At 40.2% G+C, this 27,475-nt stretch overlaps 1 protein-coding gene across 11 annotated transcripts in view; it reads right to left on the reverse strand.

The window, feature by feature from the left end:
- Nucleotides 1-10,983, reverse strand: part of UCHL5 (ubiquitin C-terminal hydrolase L5) — an 80,972-nt gene extending 69,989 nt beyond the window's left edge. For 4 of the 11 annotated variants that reach the window (XM_064593891.1, XM_064593887.1, XM_064593885.1 and 1 more), the window contains exons 1-5: nt 10,844-10,981; nt 9,893-10,174; nt 7,704-7,767; nt 5,100-5,276; nt 4,117-4,228 (exon numbers count right to left, since the gene is read on the reverse strand). In XM_064593891.1, the coding sequence (XP_064449961.1) occupies nt 4,117-4,228; nt 5,100-5,276; nt 7,704-7,767; nt 9,893-10,014 (475 nt within the window). In that variant the 5' untranslated portion in view covers nt 10,015-10,174; nt 10,844-10,981. Of the gene's footprint in view, nt 1-4,116; nt 4,229-5,099; nt 5,277-7,703; nt 7,768-8,719; nt 8,904-9,892; nt 10,175-10,843 lie in introns of all 11 variants that reach the window. The other 7 variants (XM_064593892.1, XM_064593889.1, XM_064593893.1 and 4 more) reach the window with 7 other exon arrangements.
- Between the last annotated feature and the right edge of the window lie 16,492 nt (nt 10,984-27,475).

A 27,475-nucleotide genomic window follows, 5' to 3' on the forward strand; every position in this document is an offset into this window, starting at 1 on the left:
CAATAAGATGAAATCAGTTTGATAATTAACATTAGCCTTATAATGCCTTCTAATTATATATATTTAAAATACATGTGGGGCACCTGGGTGGTTCAGTCGTTAAGCATCTGCCTTCGGCTCAGGTCATGGTCCCAGGGTCCTGGGATCGAGCCCTGCATCGGGCCCCCTGCTCAGCGGGAAGCCTGCTTCTCCCTCTCCCATTCCCCCTGCTTGTGTTCCCTCTCTCGCTGTGTCTTTCTCTGTCAAATAAATAAAATCTTTAAAAAAAAAAAAATACATATGGTTGAGGAATCTTCCCCAGTGGATTTCTGGATTTAACCAAAATGCACATTCTCAAAGAGTTTTATAACAGGATCCTTTTGTGAAGAAATTACTCAAAAGTTACCTTTGGGAAGTGATGTTAACACCAAAAATCAATTATGTAAACAAAAAGCTTTAGTGCCAATGCAGACATTTCTCTTTTCTCTCTGAATTTCCATAAAACTTATGAAAACTTCTAAGATCTGAGCATATAGGTTATACAAAAGAGTAAACGCAAGTTACATCAGAATACACCTACCAAAACTTTGAACATCTGGTTGATTTTACAGTTCTCTATTTAAAGATGACAGCAGTTGTATAGAGAAAGTAAGATCATAAATTATGCATTTCTTCATGGATGAAGAAAACTAGACTTAAAAAATGTTTAACAATAGGGGGTGCCTGGGTGGCTCAGTTGGTTAAGCGGCCCACTCTTGATTTCCGCTCAGGTCATGATCTCAGGGTCCTCGGATGGAGCCCCACGCTGGCCTCCCTGCTCAATAGGGAGTCTGCTTCAGGATTCTCTCTCCTGCCCCTCCCTCCGCTTACTCTGTCTCTCAAATTTTTTTAAAAAGTTTAAAAAAAATTTAACTATTAAATCTTACCAAGAAGATGTGACTTTAAAACTATTCAAATAGTATTTTTAATAATATTAGTAAACAATCCAGAATCATTTAGACAAAAGACCAATTTTTTTCTCAACAGCTTTTTAGCTTCCCTATTAGATATTTTGGCAATTCAAGGATAAAATGATTAGTGATAAAATGAGAAACGATCCATTTTTTAATATTAGTAGGCTACAGTAAACAGCTTATCTTCCAAATCTCAACATTAAAAATTAAATAGACTGAAAAAAGTAACTACCTTTTCTTAAACATCACCATTCTCGTCTTTCTAGCCTTTGGTTCTAGAAAAACAGCTGCTGAGACAACTTATACCTAGTTTTGCCTTAGATCTGTATTATACTTTTTTTTTTTTTTTTAAGATTTTATGTATTTATTTGACAGAGACACAGCGAGAGAGGGAACACAAGCAGGGGGAGTGGGAGAGGGAGAAGCAGGCCTCCCACGGAGCAGGGAGCCTGACGTGGGGCTCGATCCCAGGATCCTGGGATCATGACCTGAGCGGAAGGCAGACACTTAACGACTGAGCCACCCAGGCGCCCCAGATCTGTATTATACTTTTATCAAGCTGTAAGATACAGTGTTCCGGAGTAAATGTCTCCCCAAAGTTTGTATGTTAAACCCTGATTTCTAGTGTGATGGTATTTGATGATGGGGCCCTTAGGAAGGTAATTAGGTCATGAGGGTGGAGCCCCCGTGATGGTTTAGTGCCTTTGTAAGAAGAGACAAGAGAGCTTGCTTTCTCTCTCTGCTGCCACGTGGAGACACAGAAGATGGCCAACTGCAAACCAGGAAGCGGGCCCACACCAAAAACCAAATTAGCAGGCACCCTGATCTTGGCCTTCCCAGCCTCCAAAAATTTGAGAAATAGATATTTCTTGTCTCAACCATCCAGTCTATGGTAATTTGCTGTAACAGCCCAAGCTAAGACATGGGAAGAGAGAAGAAATGGAAATCTACCCCCCCTAAAATCTTAACTAGGACGCTGGAAAATGCTGATGGGTCCACAAGAAGACCATACATACTTCTGAGTCATTGTGATTATAACAGCCATTACATATTGAAAAGTCTACTGTCTATACTAAGCACCATGCGGTTTGATTTACATTATTTCCATTTCCCAAAATAAATGCTAAGGAAGATGGTATCCGTATTTTATAAAAAGGAATTTATCGTTCAAGAGATTCACCTACCTACTGGTCACACCCAGTTAAGTGTGATTTGTGTTTTGAACACTTTTCTGTCTTGATAGGTATTAATCACTGTTTAAGTACTAGGGATGATTTTCTTTCACTGAGGATTTAGTGGTTTGTTTAGTCCCTATCCAAATCCCTCCCCCTTTAACCCTAGGCTTTGTAACTAGCTCCTTTTAGTTAAAACTAAGTAAGTATTGGTTATCTGGGATGGGCATGTCAGGGCAGCTGGTCAGTCCTACAAGACTGCCCCTCAAACCCTGCTTCAGGCACCAATCTGGAATCCAGGTTGTCACCTGTTATTCTGACTGATCAGCTATAGATTAAGGGTTCCAAGGACCCTGCAATGACTGATTCGCTAGAATGGCTCACAGAACTCAGAGAAACATTTTACTTACTAGATTACAAGTTCATTATAAAAGGACATAGGAGGAACATCCAGATGGAAGAGATAACATAGCAAGCATCTAAAATTTCTCATTGGCACAATGCAAAATAAAGGACTAAAGGACATGCCATTCTGTTCCATTCCAGTGTTCTAATTTACCACAAGAGAATGAAATAATTCAAATTCTTGCTTTGCCAAGGTCTCCTAATGGCAGTTTAATAAATTCATGTATGAAGCATCATTGATGGCATATGGCCAAAAAAGCCACCAGCTGTCTCCTGCAGAACTGTCCCCAATTCCTTGGTCCATCTTGACCAGAAAGCAGAAGCAATTCACTTAAAATGCACTGTCCTCCCACCTTTGAGGAAGTTTTCTGTAACTAGCATCTGTGACTCTGTGGGATCAGCTAGGAAAATGCTTCCTAGGAAGTGCACTTAAAAAATTCTTGTTGATAAGAAGTTTGAGATAGGGATGTGATTAATCAAGTATCCAAAATATTTTTAATTATTCTATTTTTTTTAAGATTTTATTTATTTATTTGACAGAGAGTGAGACAGCACAAGCAGGGGGAGCAGCAGAGGACGAGGGAGAAGCAGGCCCCCCACTGAGCAGGGAGCCCAATGCAGGACTCGATCCCAGGACCCCGGGATCATGACCTGAGCTGAAGGCAGACGCTTAACCAACTGAGACACCCAGGCACCCCTATTTTTAATTACTCTAAAATAAGACTTCCTATAGACTAAATCTTGTTTGCTAAGTTTATCTGAGATAAAATCAGTTTGAATCAGTCAAAGAATTGAAGAATATCTACATCAGAAATTACTTTAAGGACAGTCTAACCTCCCACCCAATACTTGGATCTCTTATGGAATGTTTCCAACAGCCTTTCGACACATTTTGGAAAGCAGAACTTTCCACCTCACAATAAAATTCAAGTACATTTCTGAACTATTTCAAAAGTTCATCTTCATACAATGCTGAAATCTTCTCCTTTTAATTTCTGCCCCTTACGTACAGTTCCATTCTCTGGAACTACTAAGACATTAAAGGAGTAATTTGGTTTCTCTGAAATAAATTTCATTCCATCCTACAAATTTAATATACTTCTCTTACTCTAGAAGTACAAAGTGTGAAGATTTGTCACAATACAGTACAAGGATATCCCTACTGAGTTGACAGCTACATATGGGAGAACCTTCCATTTTAAAGAGAAATCACAAATCAGTCCTCACCACTGAAAGCCATAAAAAGTAAGGAGTCAACTCCTTCTGAATATTACACAGAATAAATAATCCCAAGTGCTTACCTTCTAGCTCTTGGCTGTGAAATTCATATATGAATTATTAATAAAACATTCTTTCCTTATCTTTTGATACAATTTCACTCCTGTAGTTTTAAATATCATCTCCTTTGGTCAAGAATTGGCAAGTAGGAAGAAGAGATTTCCACAGCAATTTATTATTAGTTTTACAACTTTTTCAGGAAGATAATTTACATATTTAAAACATCCTCAAACATTTAAAAGGCATTATCAGGCATTATCACTTTAAATCACTGACATTTTACTAGCAAGGTTATGAGCACCTACATAACTAAAATTCTTTCCTCTTACTTTTTTTTAAGTAACACTGATGAACTAGTGGAAGCAATTTCCCTTCTTTGTGAAGCCTATGAGTGTCAGTTGCACCTCCAATAAAAGTTCCATTGATAAATATTCTTGGTACCTGTTGGATAAACAAAAGATTAGCTGTCACTCTATTGTCAGAAGTATTAAGACCTTTCACATAATAGTCATAGATGCTCATACTCTGGGTACTTTTATGGGCCAGGCACCAGACTAAGCTCTTCCACAAAGTACTTAAATCTTTACAACCCTTGAGGTAGGTACTAATTTTAGCCTTATTTTGGAGGGAAATGAGGCACAGGGACTTGTCCAAAATCACAATGATAGCAAATGACAGAGGTAGGATTTAAATCCAGGGCAATCTGACACTCAAGCCTTTCCTTCTAATTGCTATGGCATATAAAAGGTAAAAGAATACAGTCTGTAATTATTGTTTATAAACATCTTCCATGCACATTAAAACAAGAAGGAAAATGGCAACATTATATATTTTCCCAATAATGCATTTCACTGAAAAAATGCATATGGTTGGACAAATTTCATGAATCTAAAAATATGAAGAACTAAAGCACTCCTATTAGCACAGTAACTGAAGACTGACCCATGGTCTGTACTGTTCAAGTAAAGGGAGGAAGGATTTCACCTTGAGAAGAGCTCCAGGAGGATCTTAAAGATTCACAGACAAGCACTCATGACAACACCATCACCCCACTCTCCTAGTCAAAACACACACACATACACGCACGCACGCACATATGGCAAGAATAAAAATAAAATGAATGAATTCGGCTGTTTCCCAGTCTCTGAATCTTGTTCCCAGATCTGCCATTTCTTTATCCAAAAAGGATTCTCAGAGTCTCTATCTCTCAGGAGACAGAGAGAATGCCTGGCTCACTTTACATAAGCGTCTAGGCTCTAGGTGACCCAGGTACCACCTACTGGAGGAAAAGCACCATAGAGGATACACTTACAGTTTTTTCACCAGTCATTTTGTAGAGAGCATCTTGAAATTGACTTCCATATTCAAGCATGTCCAATTCCACCACTTTATACTTAACATTTATGTCATGGAAAAGTTTTTTTGCCATTGCACAGTAAGAACAAGATGTTTTTGAGAAAATCACCACACAATTATCAGAAATTGTTTCCTGAAGTCAAACAAACAAACAAACAATTTTTTTTAATTCTAGACATTACCTTCTGGAAAGAAACCATTATTATAGTGGAAACGGGATGGATTCTGGAGTCTCATGATTCAGTGTTCAAACTAAGTCTCCATCATCTATTTTCTCATTTGCAGATTAAGAATATTATTACTCATTTAAAAGGGATGTTTTTAGGAAAAAAGGATATAACAGATGCAAAGTTGGCATGAAGTGATAACAATAATCACAGCCAATTCATATACAGCAAACATCTCTGTGTGCCAGATGCAATTCTTAACATCTGACCTTTACTAGCTCATGTAAACCTCACTATAATCCTGAGATAAGTCTTATTATTATCTCTACTCTACAAATGGGGAAAGTGAGGCACATAAGAAGATAAGTGACTTACTCATAGTCCTAATAAGAACTGGAAAGCTGAGATTTGAGCCCAGGCAAGTCTGATTCTACAGTCCAGGCACTTAAACTCTGTTACATTGCCTCTTAAATACTCAGTAGGTGTTTAGGAGTTAACTCCTTACCTTCCTTAACTTTTAATGGTGAGGACTGATACATGATTTGTTTAACATGTATGGCTTCCATTGATCCAGGTATAAACAACAGCTTACCCCCTCAACTTCCACTCCTTCCTATATATCTTTATAGTTTAAAAAACTGTCATTGTCATGACAGTATTGCTAAGGCATTCTTATATTGTTGTTCCTGGAAAAGCTACTACGAAATGCTGATTCAAAGGATTTCAGGCAGGGCACCTGGGTGGCTCAGTCGTTAAGCGTCTGCCTTCGGCTCGGGTCATGGTCTCAGGGTCCTCGGATCGAGCCCTACGTCGGGCTCCCTGCTCAGTGGGAAGCCTGCTTCTCCCTCTCCCATTCCCCCTGCTTGTGTTCCCTCTCTCGCTGTATCTCTGTGTCTCAAATAAACAAATAAAATCTTTAAAAAAAAAGGGGGGGGTTGGTTTCAGGCAGAAGTCAGAAACTGTTTTGTTTTGTTTTTTTAACTTCCCAGATTATTCTAGTATCAACCCGGTTTGGAAACTACTCTCCAGGCCTTTATCACAAAGACTATGAGATTTTGCTATGCATCTGCATTGCTTGTAAAATTTGTTTTCTTTTTTGTTTCTAAATATATGAATGTCCAGGTCCTTCAAGAGATTCTGAATAGATAAGTAGCACCCAAGCATCTAAGTTGTTCTTATGTGGGTCATAAGCAACACCTTCAAGATGAAAGCCAAAAATCAGAAAGTAGAGTACCCAGGCAAAGTAATTCTAAAGTTACATCCATCCTTGGGTGTCAGAAGGGTTTTAAGGCACAGTCTAGCTCTCTGCAAGTTGGTCTGTTTTTATGCTTTCTCTTCTACTCATAATATTCAGTATAGAAGTCTGTCTCGGAGAAAGCCAGCCATACCAGAGATGTATGCATGAATCCATTTTATAGATGAGAAAAATGAGGCTAAGAAGTTCACCACACTAGGATTTAACCCAACCTGTCCCAACACCAAAGCCAGTGCTCTCTCCTCCACCATGCCACCTCAGGTTATAGGCACACTGAGACCATCGTGTAGAGAGAGCTGAGCATCCTGGGTGCTGATATGCAGTAAAAACACTGATGAAGAGATTCCAAAGTGAGTTGAAACTCAAGATGACAGTGCCAGAGTGTCTCGAACAATCCATGTCACCTTCTCTCGAGCTCAACCTTGCTAAATTTTCATCATTTTGTATTCTTGTTTTAAAAAGGAATTCCCTCACAACAGGTTTCTAGCATTGCTGTTACATTCATCAGCTGTGAGTGAATACTTTCTTAGCCAAATAAATTAAAGGCAGAAATGTTATATATGTGGTGGTGGTTGGTGGTGAAGAACAGAGAAAGGAAAACATGAGTATGTCTTGTAGACCGCAAGGGAAGAAAAACATACGAGAGAAGTTTTTCTGAGGCAGAATGAACTGGGTTTTGCAGTGAAAGAGAGGAAAACAGTACCCAGCAGCACATGGGTGTCCCTGAGAGGATCATTTATAGAGTAACTACAGCATACTAAGTTCTGTGTTAGGGGAGAAAGCTGTTAAGCAGCTTCCCAGGCCAAAATCAAACAGTATCCCTGACTAAGAGCAGCTTGACTGGTATCAACAGGATACCTGAGGTAGGTCTGAGGGAAAGGAAGAGCTAAACTCACAGACCCAACTTAGAGGGAGTAAAGACTCCGTTAATAATAAATCTCATAAATTCTCACTGCCAATATGATCTAGAACTTTTCTGTCACATGGATTATTTTGATAGCAGATTTTAAAGTATACATTTAGTAATTCATTTGCTGAACTACGTCAGGCTGGATAATGAGCAAACATATTAAATGTGTAAAACACAGTTCTTTTTCTACAGAAGAAAGGTTTCTCCTATGTCTCCCACATCACTCACTTGAATCTGATTCACAGGAACAGTTGCTGACTTCCCCAAAGATGATGATGTGTTGTTCCCCATCCTAAAAAGAATTTTAAAAGGCAGTGCAGCTTTAAACATTAAAAATAGTCATTAATGATAATATAGCAAATGAGATCCATTTGAAGAAAACCTGATATGCAAATATATATACAAATCTATGAAATAGAAAAAAGTTTTACTTATTATTAGTACAAAAATAACCAAAAGGGACTGTATGCTTCTCTAGCCTCCCAATGTCCTTAATTATTTGGTAAAACTACATTTACTGTGTTTAAAGCCTGGCACACTCTTATTTCCGAACACCAAATTTCAAATAGACTGTCCTAATGACTGACCTTAACCTGACCATTAGTTTAAAAAAAGTTTCCATTTTCGTATTAAAATATGCCAAATCTCCATGAACATGCTGTGACACAGAGAACCTACAAAAATTCAAAGATTTTAAGGAAACTAAGGTATTTCAACCACAACATTCATAGCTCTAAGTTTCCCAATCCGTAAGGTAGGAATAATAGTCACACCCACCTCAAAGGGTTTTATGAAGATTAAATGAATTGATAGAAAGCAAAACAGTGCCTTGATCACAGTAAATGTTCAATAACATGTAACACTATTAGTATCATTTCCTGATTACAGGGACCCTCTAGGTATGTATTATCTAAAACCCAGCTGTTGGGAGCTTGTAAAAGGAGGCATTTATTGTAACAGGAATATATTCACTAAAATATTGACCAGTTTTATATCATCGAATCTCTCTGCCTACCCCTAGAGCTTTTCCCCATCCACTTTATCTTTCTTGATCAGCCAGGTCCTATTGCATTGTCCAAACCGTATACAACATCCTGATGCAAACTAGTTAGAGCAAAATTACAAATCTTAGAAAAGAATCAGAATAATATAGGCTTCAAAAGAGAATTTCTTGAATATCTAAAGATTAAGAGAATATCTTAAGATAAAGAACTGAAGTTTCAAATATTTCCAAAAATAGTCACCTTATGATTATGTTCCAAATTCAAGTATTGATAGAAAAACTTCTCCTTGCAAACACTTCATTCATTCATTTTGAGTGCCTTTAAAATTTAAATGTTGGGGGCACCTAGCTGGCATAGTTGGTAGAGCATGTGACTCTTGATCTCGGGGCTATGAATTTGAGCCCCACATTGGGTGTAGAACTTACTTAAAAAAAAAAAAAATTAAATGGATTTTTTACATTTTATCCTTGGATGATGAGTGGCTGATCTACACAGCCATGCCCACACACTCAGAATAAGGATGCTGTAACAAACATCACCTTCAGTAATTACAAAGAGTTAGAGGCAGGAACTACTCCAAGGGAACATTATAACATTAGAACTCCCCAATGTTTACAATCTATTATTCCTTACTTCCCAATAGTCGGTAAGGAAATCTTTAAAACAAAAAGGGCCTGTGTACTTAGGAAGGGGTTAGGAGTAGTATGCCAGGGAGACTGCAACCAACTTAGGTGGAGGGCAGAGGCTGTGTGTTAAGAAAAAAAGCAGACTGAGTTCCTGGAGCGTAAACAAACAAACAAACAAACAAAAATGTTAATCGGCATGGCCTGGACCCAAGAACTTGTTTTGGTGTAATAAATCAGCAGCCTATTTGGTTTATCAACTAAGAAAACAAGTCCTTTTCATCTCTGGTCCAACATCTAACCATCATCCCCAAACCATCTACCACAATATTTACTACTGAAACAGGAGTTCCAGTAGAACCTTCACCCCAAGTTATCTTGGGCAGTGAGAGGAGGTAGGAGGTGCATCTGAAATATCACCCCCTACCCTCCCAAATAAAAGAAAGTTTCTGGAAAGCACCTTTCTCCTTCAATTCTGGTTGAGCTTGGCAAAAGTTATTACCTAGTAAGGAAAGAGACATCAACAGAGAAGCGCACAAGAAACGTTTCACTTCAACACTGATGTACCCATCAGCCATGCCAGATTTATGGAGCGCCTCCCATATACTAAGCAGGCGAAATGCTCAATGCCCCAGGGATACACATCATTGGAAAAACACGTCAGGGGCTCAAGGACCTGTCAGTCTAATAGGTAACACCACGTGGTCAGCACCTTCCTGAGTGGGTCACCAGCTTAGAACAGAAAGATAATTAACAGTTCCTACAGTCTGGCAGAACTGATCAGAGTTACCAAACCAAGTAGGAAGGAAGAGACTCCAAGCCAGAGGGATGGACGCACAGGGGCAGGCACAGACATTCGAACTGGCAGAACCACCGTGGAGCACAGGCCCGGGCCCGAGGGCGGCACAGCATCAGCCCCGGCAGTGGGTCCTCCGCCGCAGGCCTGGTACTGGAAGCGGGGAAGCACAGGGAAAGCAATCCTCGGTCTAGCCAGAGGCGACATCTACATGAGTAGTCACAGTCCCCATCCTCAAAGACTGGGCCATTTAGTAGGAAGCGTCCCCTTCACTTCCTGCGGTAGGGTTGCCAGGTTTAGTAAATAAAAATGCAGAACGCTCGATTACATTAGAACTTCACATAAAAAGCGAGTAACCGGGGCGCCTGGGTGGCTCAGTCGTTAAGCGTCTGCCTTCGGCTCAGGTCATGGTCCCAGGGTCCTGGGATCGAGCCCCGCATCGGGCTCCCTGCTCGGCAGGGAGTCTGCTTCTCCCTCTCCCACTCCCCCTGCTTGTGTTCCTGCTCTCGCTGTGTCCCTCTCTGTCAAATAAATAAATAAGATCTTTAAAAAAATAAAAAGCGAGTAACCGTTTAGTCTAAGTATAATCCGTGCAATATCTGAGATACACTAAGGCCGAAAACTAATCGCTGTTTATCTGAAATCCCAATTTATTAGGCGGGGCGGGGGGGGGGGGGTCCAAGCCTCCCCAGTACCACGACTCGGGTATTTTCGACGTAAGAGTCACAGGATCCGTGAGCAGGCACAGCCGCTTAGGGCGTCATTCACCGCCCCGCCACCCCTCCTGAGCTCCGCCGCCCTCCGAGGGCCCTCCGCTGACTGGACCCGGGGCCCACCCGGCGCCGGGGAAAGAGGCGCCCGCGCCCACCGCTCCGCCCACAGCCCTGCGAGGCCTCCGCGCCACGCCGACCCCCACCCCCGTGTCCTGCCCGCCGCACCCCGTACCCAGAGGCCGCAGCTCCTGCCGCCCCGCCGAGCCGGCCCGCCGAACTGCCCCCGCTCCGAACCAGCCGCGTCGCCAGCAGCGCCGCGCGGCGCCAAGACACGGTCCGAGCGCCGGGGCTGCGGCGATCGGAGAGGGCGGCGACCGCGGCCGGGAGAGCCCGCCTCCGCACGCCCGGCCCCCAGCCGACCTGGCCCGCCTCTCCGCGCCCCGCCGGGCTGCCCGAGCCGCCGCCGGTCTCCTCGGCGCGGCCGCGCGAGTCCTCCCAAGGCGGGCGGCCCGGCGCCCGGCGGTCCCACGGCGGAGTCGGGGAGAGTGCGGCGCGCGCGCGGTTAAGCTGCGGTCCCGCCGACGCCGACGCCGACGCCGACGCCGACGCCGACGCCGACGCCGACGCCGACGCCGACGCCGACGCCGACGCCGACGCCGACGCCGACGCCTCCCCGGCTGGCTTCGAGGGCTCGGCCCAGCCCTGCACCTGCTTCTTCAGGGGTTAGGGACGCTCCTAAAGGCCCACAGGCCCGTGGAAGCAGCGCGTGGGGACTGTGGCCAACACTCTGGCGAAACGGAGAGGAAAAGATGTCCGAAAGAAAGACTCGAGGTGCCTGGGACGTTTACATGAAGATGGTAGCGCCATCACAACTTCCGGTCAGACAGGTGTTTCTGTCGGTGAAGTAAGAGCCCAACTATGTCATCTTAAAATTAGGCTGCTGATCCAGAAGCCATATAAATCGTGGGGCTGTTAGAGTTTACACCCAGAATTGAAAGAAAAAAGCAGTCCAACGTAGAACATTCATTCCAGGGAAAACAAAATCTGTGTTTATAAATAAAAGTGAAATTAGAAAATAAAACTTGAACTAGCCCAGAGGGTTTTTGCCATGGCTGTGGAAATAGCTGAGTGCTAAGGACAACGCTGTGCCACCCGTAGTAATGATAGCCCTTTGTGCGTCACTATTTGAGGGGGGTAGGTCTTTATTTACTGAGGACGTTGAAATCTATTTGTTAAGGTCGAAGGGCAAATAGGGTATTTTTAAAATTCTAAACAATTATTAGAACAACCCAGGTGAATATGGTCCTTCATATTCAACTACATAAGTTTAAGATTCGTGTTACCAAATCACAAAATTAGAACATCTGTTTCTGACGGGTTTTTTTTTCCTATTTTCAAGTGAGTTGTTTCATTACTTCATAAAAGTTTGAAAGTTAGTTGCAAAAACAAATGCCCTAAAAGGTGTGAAGGCATTCTTCATAAATTCAAAATTAACTTTAAAATTTAAGAGATGTTTTCTGTAGTGTTGCGGGGTTTTGTTTTGTTTTGAGTCAAAGATAGCTGTTTAGGAAATTTACTCTGTTATTTTCGTTTTGAAATAAAATTTTACCTTGTTGTTGTAAAGTTTTACAAATTAAAGGCCATTATGAAGTGAAACAATCATGTCACAATTTAATTTTCATACAGTACAGGGCTATGTTAAGCACAGAATTCACTGGACAGGTTTTTTAAAAGGGATTCCCCAAAGAACGTACTTCAAACAAAAGTGTTATGTCTGAATTAAGCATAATATATTCATAACCTTCAGTTTATTTGGGCTTCATTGGGTAGCTACAGAAGTGCTGATTCTTGGTCATGATTTTGATGTCCATAATAGTACATTAACAAGTATGCCTGCTGGCTGTTCACTCAAGTGTATGGTGTGAACATAATGGGGGGTGGCCAGTATAGGTACATCAAGAATAAACGATTAGATACAGCCTTATGAGTTCTGTACTTTTTTTTTTCATGACTGAACATGATATCAATTAAAAGCATTGACATATCTCGGGGTGCCTGGGTGGCTCAGCCGGTTGGGCGTCTGCCCTTGGCCGGATCATGGTCCCAGGGTCCTGGGATCGAGCCCCGCGTCAGACTCTCTGCTCAGAGGGGAGACTGCTTCTCCCTCTCCCTCTCCCTCTGCCTGCTGATCCCCCTGCTTGTGCTCTCTGTCAAATAAATGCATAAAATCTTTAAAAAAAAATTGACGTATCTTTAGATATTCTTTCAACTTGTTTTTTTATTGCTTAAATTGTCAAGTAAAGCTCATACTTTTTTTTTTTTTTTTAACCTCAAAACAGGTTTATCCCCTGCCCAGGGTTGAAAGCTACTTTTAAAAAACAAAATCCAGCTGAGTAAATTTGAAGCTCTAACTGGCTTTATTCAATGATTCATAAATTGGGCAGCATCTCCAAATAGAAAGGAGCTCTAAGATGCTGTACAAATGGAAGGCTTTAAAAGGCAGAGAGGAGGTGGGACAAGGACATCATAAACAAATGAAAGGATTATTTCAGGCAATGTCACCTATCTTTCGGGAAGAAAGAGGTCTATCAAACAGATTACCTCACTAGTTCTCACCAGGAAATTCCCAACCAACCTATTAAGATTATATTCCTGGGAAAGGCTGAAACGGCAATTAGTTTAGGTATTAAGTCTCGGTTTGGTGACAGGGGCTTATTTAGCACAAGTAACTCCATTTTGGACCTGTTGTTTCTTTTTCTTTTTTTTTTTTTAAACACTTTTAAGATCAGTAAATTATGAAATCTTTTACTTGAAATGGCCCTTATGGGAGGTCCTCTATACTGGGTCCAACCTGTGGACCTTAGCCACATGGGAACCTTCATAAATTCTCCCTCAAAGAAACTTTTCTAAAAAGAGCATGATTGTGAACCCTAAAGGGTTAGCTATTGTATCCTAAGGCTGCTATAACAAATTACCACAGATTTGAAAGAACAGAAATTTATTTTCTCACAGTTCTGGAAACTAGAAATCCAAAATCTGGCAGGGCCGTGTTCCTTCTAGAGGCTACTATAAAGGAGAACTCATTTTCATCCTCTTCTACCTTCTGGTGGCTTCGGGTGATCCTTGGCTTCTTTGAGTTGTGGCCATACCACTTCACTCTCTGCACATATCTTCCCATTGCCTTCTCCTCTGTCTCTGATGATGAGATTTAGTCCACACCTGGATAATCCAGGAGGCTCTCATCTCAAGGTCCGTCACTAAATTGTATCTGCAGAGTCAGTTTTCCAAATAAGGTAACATTCACAAGTTCCAGGGATTTGACCTGTATATTTTGGGGGAAGGACCATTTTTTAGCCTATCACAATGACAGTACTTAGCCTGGAGAAAGCCTAATATTTCATTAGAGTCTTGGGTATGTTAAAAATTCTGTGAATGTTGTGTTATATTCATTTTCTGTTTTTGTTTTACTGTATTACTTCATTCATCCTTTACTATGTCAGTCACTGGTCACGATACAGACAAGGTCCTGCCTATAAGAGATAAAACTCTTATCCAATTTTTTGAACAAGGTATAAAATTCATGGTTCATAAAAACGTGTCATATTTTTGATGGACTCTGAAGGGCAGGCAGGGTTCTAGAGGGGAGGGGGGTGGGAGGACGGGTTAGCCTGGTGGTGGGTATTGAGGAGGGCACGTTCTGCATGGAGCACTGGGTGTTATGCACAAACAATGAATCATGGAACACTTCATTTAAAAAAAAAAAAAAGTGTCATATTTTTACTTTGGCATCACTGTTAAATAGCCCCATCTGAAAAGGTAAAAACAAATTTATGTGTGCCCATGCATTCTTCTGGACTAAACAATGTCTCTCCCTTATGTCTGTTTCCCAAATATACTGCAGCTATAATTAAAATCACATTAGTTTAAAACCATTACTGAAGGGCACCTGGGTGGCTCAGTAGTTGGGCATCCAACTCTTGGTTTCTGTTCAGGTCATGATCTCATGGGTTGTGGTATCCAGCCCCGCATTGGGCTCCACGCTCAGTGGGGAATCTGCCCCTCCCACCTCTCTAAAATAAATCTTTAAAAAATAATTACTGCAATTTATCATAAGCCTTTTATCATTATAGAGTTTCTCATTTTACAAGTACAAAAGTACAAAAATTATAATGTTATGATTTCACAAGAAGGCTTAAGAAGGACTGTTTGCTTTTCCAAACAACAACCAATTTTCCAATGCTCTCGTATCAAGTGGGTGTTCTACAGTTCAATTCCATTCTAACACAGACAACCTGGAGTTAGTACAGACCCCACAGGTTAAGGGCTCAGTCCTACAAGACTGCCTCGACTTCGACACCCGCCACAAACGGCGTGTCCAGACCCCATTTCTGCACTTCTGCCTGGCCAAGTACAACTTGGGGTGTTATCATGACCCACCCTCAGGTTCAGTAATTTGCTAGATAAACTCATTAAACTTGGGAAAATACTATCCTTAACAATTACAGCTTTATTATGAAGGATACAACTCAGGAACAGGCAAATGGAAGAGATGCATAGGGCAAGGTTAGACAAGGTTAGGTGCAGAACTTCCACACTCTCTGCAGGTACACCACCCTCCCGGCAAATCAATGTTTTTACCAACTCAGAAGCTCCCCCCAAACCTTGTCGTTCAGGAGTTTCTATCAAAGTGTCATTGCTAGGCATGACTGATTAAATCATTTGCCCTTGGTGCTTGAACTCAATCACCAGTGCCTTCCCCTCCCCTGAGGAGTGAAGGATAGGGGATAGGAGGAGAACCGAAAGTTCCTTAAGCATAGCCAGCCCCTCTCTTGAAACTAAGGGACATCAAGAATCACTTCAGTACCATAAACACAGGTACAGGGAAAGAGACTTGCTATGAATAACAACGCTCTTCAATCCCTAAGGAAATACCAAAGGTTTTAGGAGCCAGGGACCAAAAAACCAAGTATAGTCGTGCCTGGCTAGCTCAGATCTTGGAGCGTGCAGCTCTTGAACTGGGGTTTGTGAGTTCAAGCTCCACAATGGGTGTAGAGATTACTTAAAAATTAAATCTTAAAAAAAAAAAACCTTAAAAATTAAAAAAAAATTAAAAACCCAAATATATATTTTTTATTAAATCACAAGGACCTATCTTGTTTTTGTTTTTTTTTTTTAAAGATTTTATTTATTTGACCGAGAAAGAGCACATGAGAAGGGGGGAGGGTCAGAGGGAGAAGCAGGCTTCCTGCCGAGCAGGGAGCCCGGTGCGGGACTCGATCCAGGGACTCCAGGATCATGACCTGAGCCAAAGGCAGTTGCTTAACCAACTGAGCCACCCAGGCGCTCTAAATCACAAGGACCTATCTTGTCTTTTTATAGAAACGAAGGGATAAAAGCAGTAACAAATGGAGGTGTCTGATGTTATTTGAAATTTTCTACCCAGAAGGCAAGAATTCAAGAATTAAAGGAATAAAAAATACTTTTGTTGGGTAGAATATCTGCCAAAATAGTAAGAATGGAAAGGATTATTTAAGGATTTATTCAGAATTTTTAAGTGTCAAGTTGAAATATATGTAAATGCTCCAAGCCCAGGGGAAGGAAAACAAGATATACATACCTATACGGAAGAATTGGGAGCAGGATATTCCTGAAGTAAGTATGTCCTGGATGTATTTATGATGGAAATGAAAGATATACCATAGATTAGGGGAACTTCTATTTTATTTATTTATTTATTTATTTATTTTTAAAGATTTTATTTATTTGAGAGAGAGGATGAGATAGAGAGAGAGAGAGCATGAGAGGGGGGAGGGTCAGAGGGAGAAGCAGACTCCCTGTTGGGCAGGGAGCCCGATGCGGGACTCGATCCCGGGACTCCAGGATCATGACCTGAGCTGAAGGCAGTCGCTTAACCAACTGAGCCACCCAGGCACCCCGGAACTTCTGTTTAAAAATGTGGTAAGTTTATCACCTGAATTTACTGAAGAATTAGCATCCAGTATGTTCTAATGAAAATACTTATCTAAAAAGCTTTTTATTTTTTGCCAAGCATATTTCCTCCCTTCTACACCATTTCTATATCCATAAAATGTGTGTTCTTAAGTCTTTGGGCCAATAGACTTGGAATAATAAGACCAGCAAATATATTTTCTTTTGAAGAGTGAGCAAATTACTTTTTTAAAGATCTCACGTCTGTAAGGTCTGTAAGCCTTTCACTAGACAAATTTATGACTAACTCAGAGTGCCATCTGGTGTTGAACAAATAGCATTTTGTGATAGATGTTTCCTAACCTTTGCATTCTGAAATATTCTTTTCGATCTCTATGGAGAGGTTAAAGTTGTTTTGCCCAGTCTTATTTTCTTTTTGTCAAAGGGAGGTTAAACTTGTATTTTTATTCTTACTTTTCTTATAAATTGAAAGAGAGAGAATGAGTGGGGAAACTATGTTTTCAACTTTACTGGTGAATTTAATCATATTTGAGACTAAAAATTTACCTAATAGTATGGAGAGTTTTAACTATTGATGCAGATGAATAAAAGATGTGTCTTGCAAAATTTAATAGAGAAACATAGCGAGTAGGTAAATTCAAGTTCATAATTTAGTAACATTATTTCATTCAAACTAAAGACTGAGAAATTTCAGTGGTGTTTCAAAAAAAAAAAGCTATAGTGTTTCGTCGTGTCCCACCAAATCTCTCTTTATAATGTAATGATTGATACAAAAGTGTGAGAGAACAATGCAATAGGAGTGCATCTAATCAAATTCCCTTAAACCTAATCTAATTCCTCTTTAATCTTAGGGGACTTTCCTGATCAACTTATCTAAAATAATACTTTTACTCTGCTTAATTTTTCTCTGAGACATTTATCACCAGCTGACTTTGTACAGAGGTATATTGTATTTATTGTCTCCTTCGCTGTGCAAATGAAAGCACCAAAGGGCTGAAAATTTGTTTTGTTCAATGCTAAATTTACTTAAGAAACTATAGTTTTGGGGGCGCCTGGCTGGCTCAGTCTGAAGAGCATGAAACTCTTGATCTTGGGGTCATTAGTTTGAGCCCCATAATGGGTATAGAGATTACTAAAAAAAATTTTTAAAAAACTGTAAAATTTTCACTATAGTTGCAGAAATAAAAATTTGTACACTTTAAAATTTGTACAATTTAAAATTTAAAATAGCAAAATTAATAAATGCCACAAAATACAGTATAAATAAATTTACATTGGAAATGTAATAACATTTGGTTAGAACAGTAGGCTGATAATTCTCAGAGAAAAAAATTATGATTTTTTTTTTTAAAGATTTTATTTATTTATTTGACAGAGAGAGACACAGCAAGAGAGGGAACACAAGCAGGGGGAGTAGGAGAGGGAGAAGCAGGCTTCCCGCGGAGCAGGGAGCCCAATGCGAGGCTCCATCCCAGGACCCGATCATGACCTGAGCCGAAGGCAGATGCTTAACGACTGAGCCACCCAGGCGCCCTCAAAAAATTATGATGATCTTATTACTCATACTGAATTAGCTAATTTAAAATTTAATGGTTTCTACAATATAATGTGGGAGAAAAGAGGGCAATCATTTAGGAAGACATCTAATCAAACTCCTTTCAATCCATTCTAGCTCTTTTTTTTTTTTTAATATAATGAAGCAGCTTATCAGAGAGGTCTTCTCTGATAATATTATATGAAATAGCTAACACATCCTGGACTCCCTATAGCTTTTACCGCTTTATTTTTCTTCAGAGCATTTGTCATCTCTTGACACATCTGTTTGTATTTATTATCTGTGTTCCCTCAAAGAAGGTAAGCTCCATGAAGGCAGGGGCCTCAACTATTTGGATCACACCAGATTCCCAAGTTTTAGAACTGGATCTAGCATGCTGTAGCTATTCAATAAATAAATGATAAATGCATGAATTATTTCATTATATTTGAGTACAGAATATAATATTTTAATTTAGCAGTCCTTAAAACAAATTCATAGCAGTCTTTTGAAAAATACTATAATTTTATTATAATAGTTCATATGGTATAATTATCTCATTATAATTAATCTAATATTTCTACTCTGTTTCTAATTTGCAAGTCATAGAAAAGAAGGTATTTGACTCTAGCATTTCAGAAAAGATAATCCTTTTATCATTTGCTCCTCCAAACTAGATCCTCTAGCAATTCCTATTTCAGGAATTCCATTAGTAGTTGTCTGATCTCCTTTTAAATTGCAAAAAATAATGTTAAGAACACACAGTTTCAATACATACATATATCAAATTATTGTATTGTACAACTTAAAACGAATACAATATTATATGTCAATTATCTCGAATACGCACACACACATTGCTTATTACTCTTCATCATTCTTACTTAGAATTGGAATAAAAGTGTGATGTTTTAGAAAGAGATTATGATTTTGTTATGAACCTGAAGTTATCTATACTCAAGTGGAAAGATGTTAAGCATATGTGAGATGGGTTCCAGAAGTAAGCAACTGCATAATTCTCAAACTAAAAATCTGCTATTATGAATAAAACTTCAAGATACAAATTCTTTAGTGATAATAGCAAAAACATTTCATTGTGATGTTTTCCTTTCCTTTTATAATTCTTGTCATCATGTGTATTTTATGTCTTTGTGCTTATACTGCCTTGATATAAAGTAAATTAATTTTAGTATAGGCTCTTTATGTATTTCATTGCATTTCCCTATGTTTCCCCAAATCATTTTTATGTTTGTTTGTTTTCCCAAATAATCTATTTTTTAAAAAGTAACCCAGGGGTGCCTGGCTGGCTCAGTCAGAAGAGCATGGGACTCTTAATCTTGGGGTCATGAGTTTGCACCCACATTGGGTGTAGAGATTACTAAAAAATAAACTTTAAATGTAACCCCAAAAATAGAATAAAATGAAAATAGTATTTTTTAGAAAGGATACAGTTATAACTGAAAAACAGTCCATACTCAGAAAATAATTACCCCCTATAAAAACAAACGAAGACTATCCAAATGAGAACAAACAAAGGATATTTATTAACAGTTCGCTATAGTAAGGGAGTCAGCACTTAGCACTTTGGCAGAAACTCAAAGGCAGACATGGGAGTGGGAAAGTTTTGTCATTAAAAAATAAAGAGGCTTCAGGTGTGCTCTGATTGGAGCTGTTGCCACGGGGAAGCTGGAGGCAGGCTAAATGGAGGCAGGACATCTCATGTAATGGGACTGGGAAGCATTTCTCTGGTTAATCCTAAGGCCCAAGTGGGGGCAAAAACTGGGAAGCTGGCAGTCATCAACCAAGTCCTGATTTTTTGGCTGTTTGCTGCAGAGTTGTAGTTTGGCTCCCTGGATTTGGTGCCCCTGAGGTTGTGAGTCAGAGTTCTATTGTCATATATAGCCCGGCCATTGTCCATTTGTATATTCAGTCTCTCATCACTAAATGATGCGAGTTAAACTCTTGTTCCTGCACTCAATACATTTTATGTGCCCATCATATGCCAGGCACTGCAATGAATAATATAAATATTAGAGGGCAACCGAGAATGAATTTGAGGATTAGGGAGGGCATACCAGAAGGTAAACCTTCTAACTCAAGGTTTCAACAAGAGTAAGAATTAGCTAGACAAGGGGGAGTTGGGAGGGAGATGAGGAGGAAGGGGAAGAGGGCTCTAGGCAGTAGAGAAGAAGACAAAAGATACTACATTCTTCCTTTTAAAATACTTTTGATATAATCAGATTTGGAATTTAGCCATGTTCTTTCTTGTAATGTGCTGGTGAAAAAAAACAAGCATGAGTAGTTTCTCTGTTTCTATATTGCAAACTCTGAAAGAGCAATCAAACCAACAAATCCAGTTTTGTCATGTGCCTTACTTTTTCCCCCTCCTTTCTTTTCTTTGTTTGGCAAAGACTATTCATTAGATATTCTTGCTGGTGTGAAAGTTTTGATTGACTTAGGCTTTGCTGCTTCTTCCTGTTGGAAATCCAGTACTTCATTCTTTTTAAAAAATTCATTCTTGTGTTGCACCAGTAACCAACCAGATAGAGATGAGACCATCATCTTCCCTCACCCTCACTTCCAACAGATCTCTGATATTTCTTGGAGCATCCTGAAAAAATTATCAAAAGAGGTACAATTTGTGTTAGGAGACACATATTGTGTGCATTTTCATAGCTCAACTCAGTTCTGGAAAAAAAATTGTGATGGTTAATTTTATGTGTCCACTTGGGCTAGGGCATGAGATGTCCAGATATTTCCTCAAAAATTATTCTGGGTGTTTCTGTGAGGGTATTTCTGGATGAGAACAACATATATATTGGTAGACTGAGTAAAGCACATTGCCCTCCAATCATTGTCCAATCATTTGAAGGCGTGAATACAGTAAAAGCCTGACTGACCCCCAAGGTAAGAGAATTCTCCTACCTGATGGCTTTCTTACTGGAATGACAGCATTTGAGCTGGGATATCAGCAGTATACATTTTGGACTTGTCAGCCTCCATAATCCCATGAGCTGATTCCTTATAAGAAAACATACACATAATCTGTTTCTCTGGAGAACCCTGACCAATACAATATCCAACTGTTTTATCAAAGATAAGAACATTGTTCAACTCTTCATTAGCTGTTTGTTCAAAATTACTTATGTCTTTATGGTTCCTCAAAAACAAAAGTTCAAATTCAATGAGCCTCGAATTCCTTTTCTCTATAAAGTTCCCGAACATTGCCAATCACTAATTACAGAAACCAATGAATCAAATCAGAATCCATTCTACAGGGAACTTTTACAGTGCTCAGTCCTTTCATTTAAAATTTTTTAAAAGATGTATTTATTTTATTTTATTTATTTTTTTTTAAAGATTTTATTTATTTATTCATGAGAGACAGAGAGAGAGAGAGGCAGAGGGAGAAGCAGGCTCCCAAGGAGCAGGGAGCCCGATGCGGGACTCGATCCCAGGACGCTGGGATCATGACCTGAGCCGAAGGCAGACGCTTAACCATCTGAGCCACCCAGGCGCCCGTAAAGATGTATTTATTTTAAAGAGAGAGGGAGCATGAGTGGGAGGGACAGAAGGAGTCTGAAGTAGACTCCGCGCTGGGCAAAGAGCCCAACGCAGGGCTCGATCCCATGATCTTGAGATCTTGAGATCTTGACCTGAGCCAAAGCCAAGAGTCAGACGCTTAACCAGTTGAGCCATTCAGGCACCTCAGCCATTTCATTTTAAAAGATGAGAACAGTGTGGCATAGAGAAGTTGTCTGACCTACTAAAGATCACACACTATCTGGAGGCAGAAAGCAGATTAAAACATTCATGTTGTAATTTCAAAGATTTTATTTTATTTATTAGACAGAGGGAGACAGAGAGAGAGGAAACACAAGCAGGGGGAGTGGGAGAGGAGAAACAGGCTTCACTCAACTAACTAAGCCACCCAGGCACCCCGTAAAGCGTGTATCTAGTAGGGCATCTGAGATGGGCAGTCAGGACAATAGTGGTGAGAGAAGTCAGTACAGCCCTCTATGTATTCACAGACAAAGAGAAAAGCTCTTTTCTTTTTTTTTTCTTATGATCATTAATTTATTTATTTGAGAGAGAGAGGGCACACGAGCCCGGGGGAGGAGCAGAGGGAGAGGCAGAGGGAGAAGCAGGCTCCCCGCTGAGCGGAGGGAGCCCGATGTGGGGCTCAATCCCAGGACCCCGGGATCATGACCTGAGCCGAAGGCAGCCACTTAACCGACTGAGCCACCCAGATGCCCCGAGAAAAGCTGCCCTTGATATCCAAGATCTAGATTGGCACCAACAGCTGGGCTGATATGTTCTATCAAATATAGTTTGACAGACCATCAACATCAAATGCGTGACTGTAATGAATTAAGACAAAACAAGACCACTCAGTACTCGTGTTGGAACACATATGCCAAATGACCACTATGAGTCCTTTGCCAGTTACAGCTTGAACTTCACTTTGTTTCTCCCACCTGCTGGGTAAGACAAACTACAGACTTGCTGGCCATATCTGGGCCTTGGCCGTTCTCGTACAGACTTTCAACTAAGAATGGTTTTAACGTTTTTAAAGGGTTTTTTTGTTTTTTGTTTTTTAAGGAAAACAAAGAAGAATATGTGAGAGGACCATATGTAGCCTGCAGAGCCTAAAATATTTTCCATATGGCCATTTACAGAAAAAGTTTGTCAATCTCTATTCTAGAGAAAATGATAAAATTACCTTTGCTTTCTGATAGGATCCAATACAAAGCAAAGCTACACATCCTTGAATGCTCCCCAAAATTACCTAATATGAACCCCAAATCCTATAATAAGTCCTATTTAACAAGCTGTTACAGAGATACTGCACAGATACAAATAATGTATGGTCTTTCTTATAGCAGTCAATAAGTCCAACTTTGTTTTTTGTTTTTTGTTTTTTTTTAAGATTTTATTTATTTATTTGACAGAGAGAGACACAGTGAGAGAGGGAACACAAGCAGGGGGAGTGAGAGAGAGAGAAGCAGGTCCCCCACGGAGCAGGGAGCCCGACGTGGGGCTCCATCCCAGGACTCTGGGATCATGACCTGAGCTGAAGGCAGACACTTAATGACTGAGCCACCCAGGCGCCCCAAGTCCAACTTTGTGTGACTCATAAATGAGTCAAGAACAATAGTCAGCAAACCCAGAGTCAGCCAAATCCCATATATCACCTGGTTTTGTATGACGGTAAGAATGTTTTTTTTTTTTTTTTTATAAATTAAAGGGTTGTTTCAAAACAAACAAATGAAGAAGAATATGTGACAGAGACCACATGTGGCCCACAGACCCTAAGGTATTTACTATTCAGTCCTTTACAGAAAAATTTGCCCAGTCTTGGTCAAGAACTGTGAAGAGTCATATTCTATTGTACTGGCAAACTGACAAGTTAATTTGGAACAGTTTCGTGGATGATGACAAAATTATACATGAAATTTTGGGATCAGGGATGAAAGGTTTATTACTGAAAGCAGTAGCCAGAGTATCAGCATATTTGCTCTGGTTTCCTGAGCCTCAATTCCCAAAGGGAGATTTGGAAGGCCAGATGATACCAGCATCTTCAATGGGTGGCTTTACAGGAGAAGAACCCAGGGCTGAGGGTCCAGCACTTTGTGAGCAAGCAGCAAACATGATAGGATGATGCAATTAAACCAGTTCTTTTCACCTGGGGACTGAGCAGTGGTCACGTTGCAGTTACCTTGACATATTTAATTGCCTATGGGACTTTCTACAGCAACTGTTCAGGATCAAGAGATGGATAGATAAACCTTATAGTCTGACATCCTTAGTAAAAACACTCAGGGATGCTCAGGACCCCACACTGTGCTCCTGGTGGTCTCTGTTTGAAGGTCATGATGGAAGTGAAGTTTCCACCAAGATTCAGGGGAAACCTTCACTGCCAGACTGGCACCCTTGCCTCTCTAGTCTGGACATCTGAAATCTCTTGTGTCTCCTTCTGGTGAAGGCCCTCATGCCTGGAGTGGGTGGGTAAATTTATGCTTAACTGAGCTCTGATATTTTATTGAAGTCCTTCACATTGGGTTTTCTTTTCTTTTTGTTTCATTTTGTTTCTTTCTTTAGGAATAAAGTCTCCTGGGATCTTTCTGTTATTTGACAGATAGGTATTGTTCCTTAGTGAAACTGTTCTTGCTAGCCTTCTAACATTTTCTCCTGTGGTCTGTCGCTTGTCTAGTTGTTTATTAGAGGACAAGTCTATAGGAAGAGGACAGGCAAAGATCTGTCTATGCTCGAGCTGGCCCCAGGGTCAGAGAAGCTCAGGTCTTTAAATCAACTTTACCTTGAGTCTCCACTTTTAAAATTATATAAAGACTTCTTCATTAGTCTTGTCTTTGTACCCCTGCTTTGTGTAATTTCATCTGCTTGGAAGCAGGTTTGTCCAACCTGTATTTGGTGACAGCCTTTGGCCAACTTCCGGAGATAGGAGGTTGCACAAGTATCGTCTTTATGGAACAATGCAGTTATAGGGTCTCCTCAATTGAAAATTGCCGCTTCCATGCCAAAACACTGCTTCCTTAATGTTTTCACAATGTAACATTAACTCATATGCTTTTCTCTCTAACTTGCACAATTGTACCAGAAACATTTGGAATTATACTAGCCACTTTAGCTACTTTTGACAAGAACAAGATTGTTCATTTAGGAGATGCTTTGGAACAGAAAAAGGAAGAACCCCTGATGAGGAAATTATCTTTCGTGTGTACAAAAAAAAAAAAAGAACTTTTTTATTTAAGGTAGAAAACACCCCTTCCTTCATATCCATACTTTGAAGATTAATAAAGGCTGGCTTTTTAAATTGTATGGCTAAATAAAATTGTCAAGGGCCCAAGTTATTCTTTAAATTAACTATAATAAAACTCGTATGTGTGTGTGTACATGTTAAAATGGTATTTCTATATAAATTCTCTCTTTGCATAGAAAATATAAATTAGCCTTTTACAGTGGTAACTCCATATTTGTCTGAAGCTGGCTTCTTAACATTTTGTTCTGTTTTTCTCTCTCGGAAAATGTAAAGATTAACTGATGGATCAAACAAACAAACAAAAACATTTAGTTTTAATGTGCTCATTCTAGAAATATCTAGTCCAGATAAAGGAAAAATCTAAAAGAAAAAGCAGTTGTCAAATTCTTACTGCTTGTTTTGTGAACCCTGAAAAGCATATTTACTGAATAACCCTTGTTACATAGTTACAAGACAAAATGACAAAGCTTTAGTTAGTTCCAAAATAAAGGAAGAGCTTTTGATATGATTCAGTTTTTTTTTTTTTTAAAGATTTTATTTATTTATTTGACAGAGACAGCGAGAGCAGGAACACAAGCAGGGGGAGTGGGAGAGGGAGAAGCAGGCTTCCCGCTGAGCAGGGAGCCCGATGTGGGACTCGATCCCAGGACTCTGGGATCATGACCTGAGCCGAAGGCAGCTGCTTAACAACTGAGCCACCCAGGCGCCCCATGATTCAGAGTTTTTATATTTTAATTTACTGTATAAAAATTATGCCAACACAGTATTTTGTTTGTACAGGATTAGGGTTAAATTTTTTATGATTTAAACTTTCTAAATTTCCTATGTTGGTTTTATAAGTTAAATAAATTATCATTGTTTTTATAACATGACTAAAATTACATATAGGTATGTGTTGTACATATATGTGAATATATAAAATATATGAAAATATAAATGTATATAAAATGTATATTAACTAAGTGAAATGATAATAACAGATATCTTTTCAAGGGTTAAATTTCATGAAATTTTTATAATACTACAAATAATAAGGATTTAATGTGTTAGCTAAAATTGTAAATTCCAGATCCTTAACTAATTTTAAGACATTTTATTTTATTTTTTTAAAGATTTTATTTATTTATTTGAGAGAGAGAGAATGAGAGAGAGCACATGAGAGGGGGTAGGGTCAGAGGGAGAAACAGACTCCCTGGCCAGCAGGTAACCCGAAGTGGGACTCGATCCAGGGACTCCAGGATCATGACCTGAGCCGAAGTCAGTCGCTTAACCAACTGAGCCACCCAGGTGCCCCTTATTTTATTTTTTTAAAGATCTTATGTATTTATTTGTCAGGGAGAGAGAGAGTGAGCACAAGCAGGGAAAGCTGCAGGCAGAGGGAGAAGTAGGCTCCCCACCGAGCAGGGAGCCCAATGCAGGACTCGATCCCAGGACCCAGGTACCATGACTTGAGTGGAAGGCAGATGCTTAACTGACTGAGCCACCCAGGCATCCCTAATTTTAAGACTTTATTTATTTATTTATTTATTTATTTTAAGATTTTATTTATTTATTTGAGACAGAGAGAATGAGAGACAGAGAGCATGAGAGGGAGGAGGGTCAGAGGGAGAAGCAGACTCCCCGCCGAGCAGGGAGCCCGATGCGGGACTCGATCCCGGGACTCCAGGATCATGACCTGAGCCGAAGGCAGTCGCTTAACCAACTGAGCCACCCAGGCTCCCTAATTTTAAGACTTTAGACAAATGGTTAACTAATCTTTTGATGCCTGGGTGGCTCAGTCTGTTAAGCTGCCAACCTTGATTTTGGCTCAGGTCATTATCTCAGGGTCCTGGGATGGAGCCCCACATCGGGTTCCCTACCCCCCCCCCACTCTCTCTCTCTCTCTCAAATAAATAAATCTTTAAAAAAGAGAGGTATTACTGCTTATCAAGATGTTAAATTTTTTATTGTTATGTTAATCACCATACATTACATCATTAGTTTTTGATGTGGTGTTCCATGATTCATTGTTTGCATATAATACCCAGTGCTCCATGCAGAACATGCCCTCTTTAATACCCATCACCAGGCTAACCCATCCCCCCACCCCCCTCCCCTCTAGAACCCTCAGTTTGTTTCTCAGAGTCCATCGTCTCTCATGGTTCGTCTCCCCCTCCAAAGATGTTAAATTTAATATGATGCATACATCTTGATCTCGGCCGGGGTAGTGTTCTCATGTGGTGAAGATGGAAACTTTGAGGCCTCTTGAGGTCTGAACTTCATAACCTTCACAGCACCACTTCTGGCACAATCTATTGGTCAGACATCCTGGGGGAGAAGAGGTTCTGCTGGAACAAGCTAATGCAGGTGCAAGTGAAAGCTTTGAAGATGTAGGCCACTCCTCTGATTCCAGAGAAATGCTAAAGCAGTACTATATTGGTGGTGTGCATTCGAATGACCTTAAACCTGAAAGTCGTAGCAGAGACCCTTCCAAAGATGCCACATGCAAATGTTGCCGGTCACACTGGATTTTGCCCATCATAGGCGCTATTGTCTTAGGTTTCCTGTATTGTTACTACACGTTAGAAGGCAAATCCTTCTGAGATTGTGTGGAGTCAGAA

Source organism: Mirounga angustirostris, unplaced genomic scaffold (assembly GCF_029215605.1).
Source record: "Mirounga angustirostris isolate CCGP_5_RB_7025 unplaced genomic scaffold, mMirAng1.0.hap1 SCAF_6, whole genome shotgun sequence".
NCBI classification, from domain to species: Eukaryota; Metazoa; Chordata; class Mammalia; order Carnivora; family Phocidae; genus Mirounga; species Mirounga angustirostris.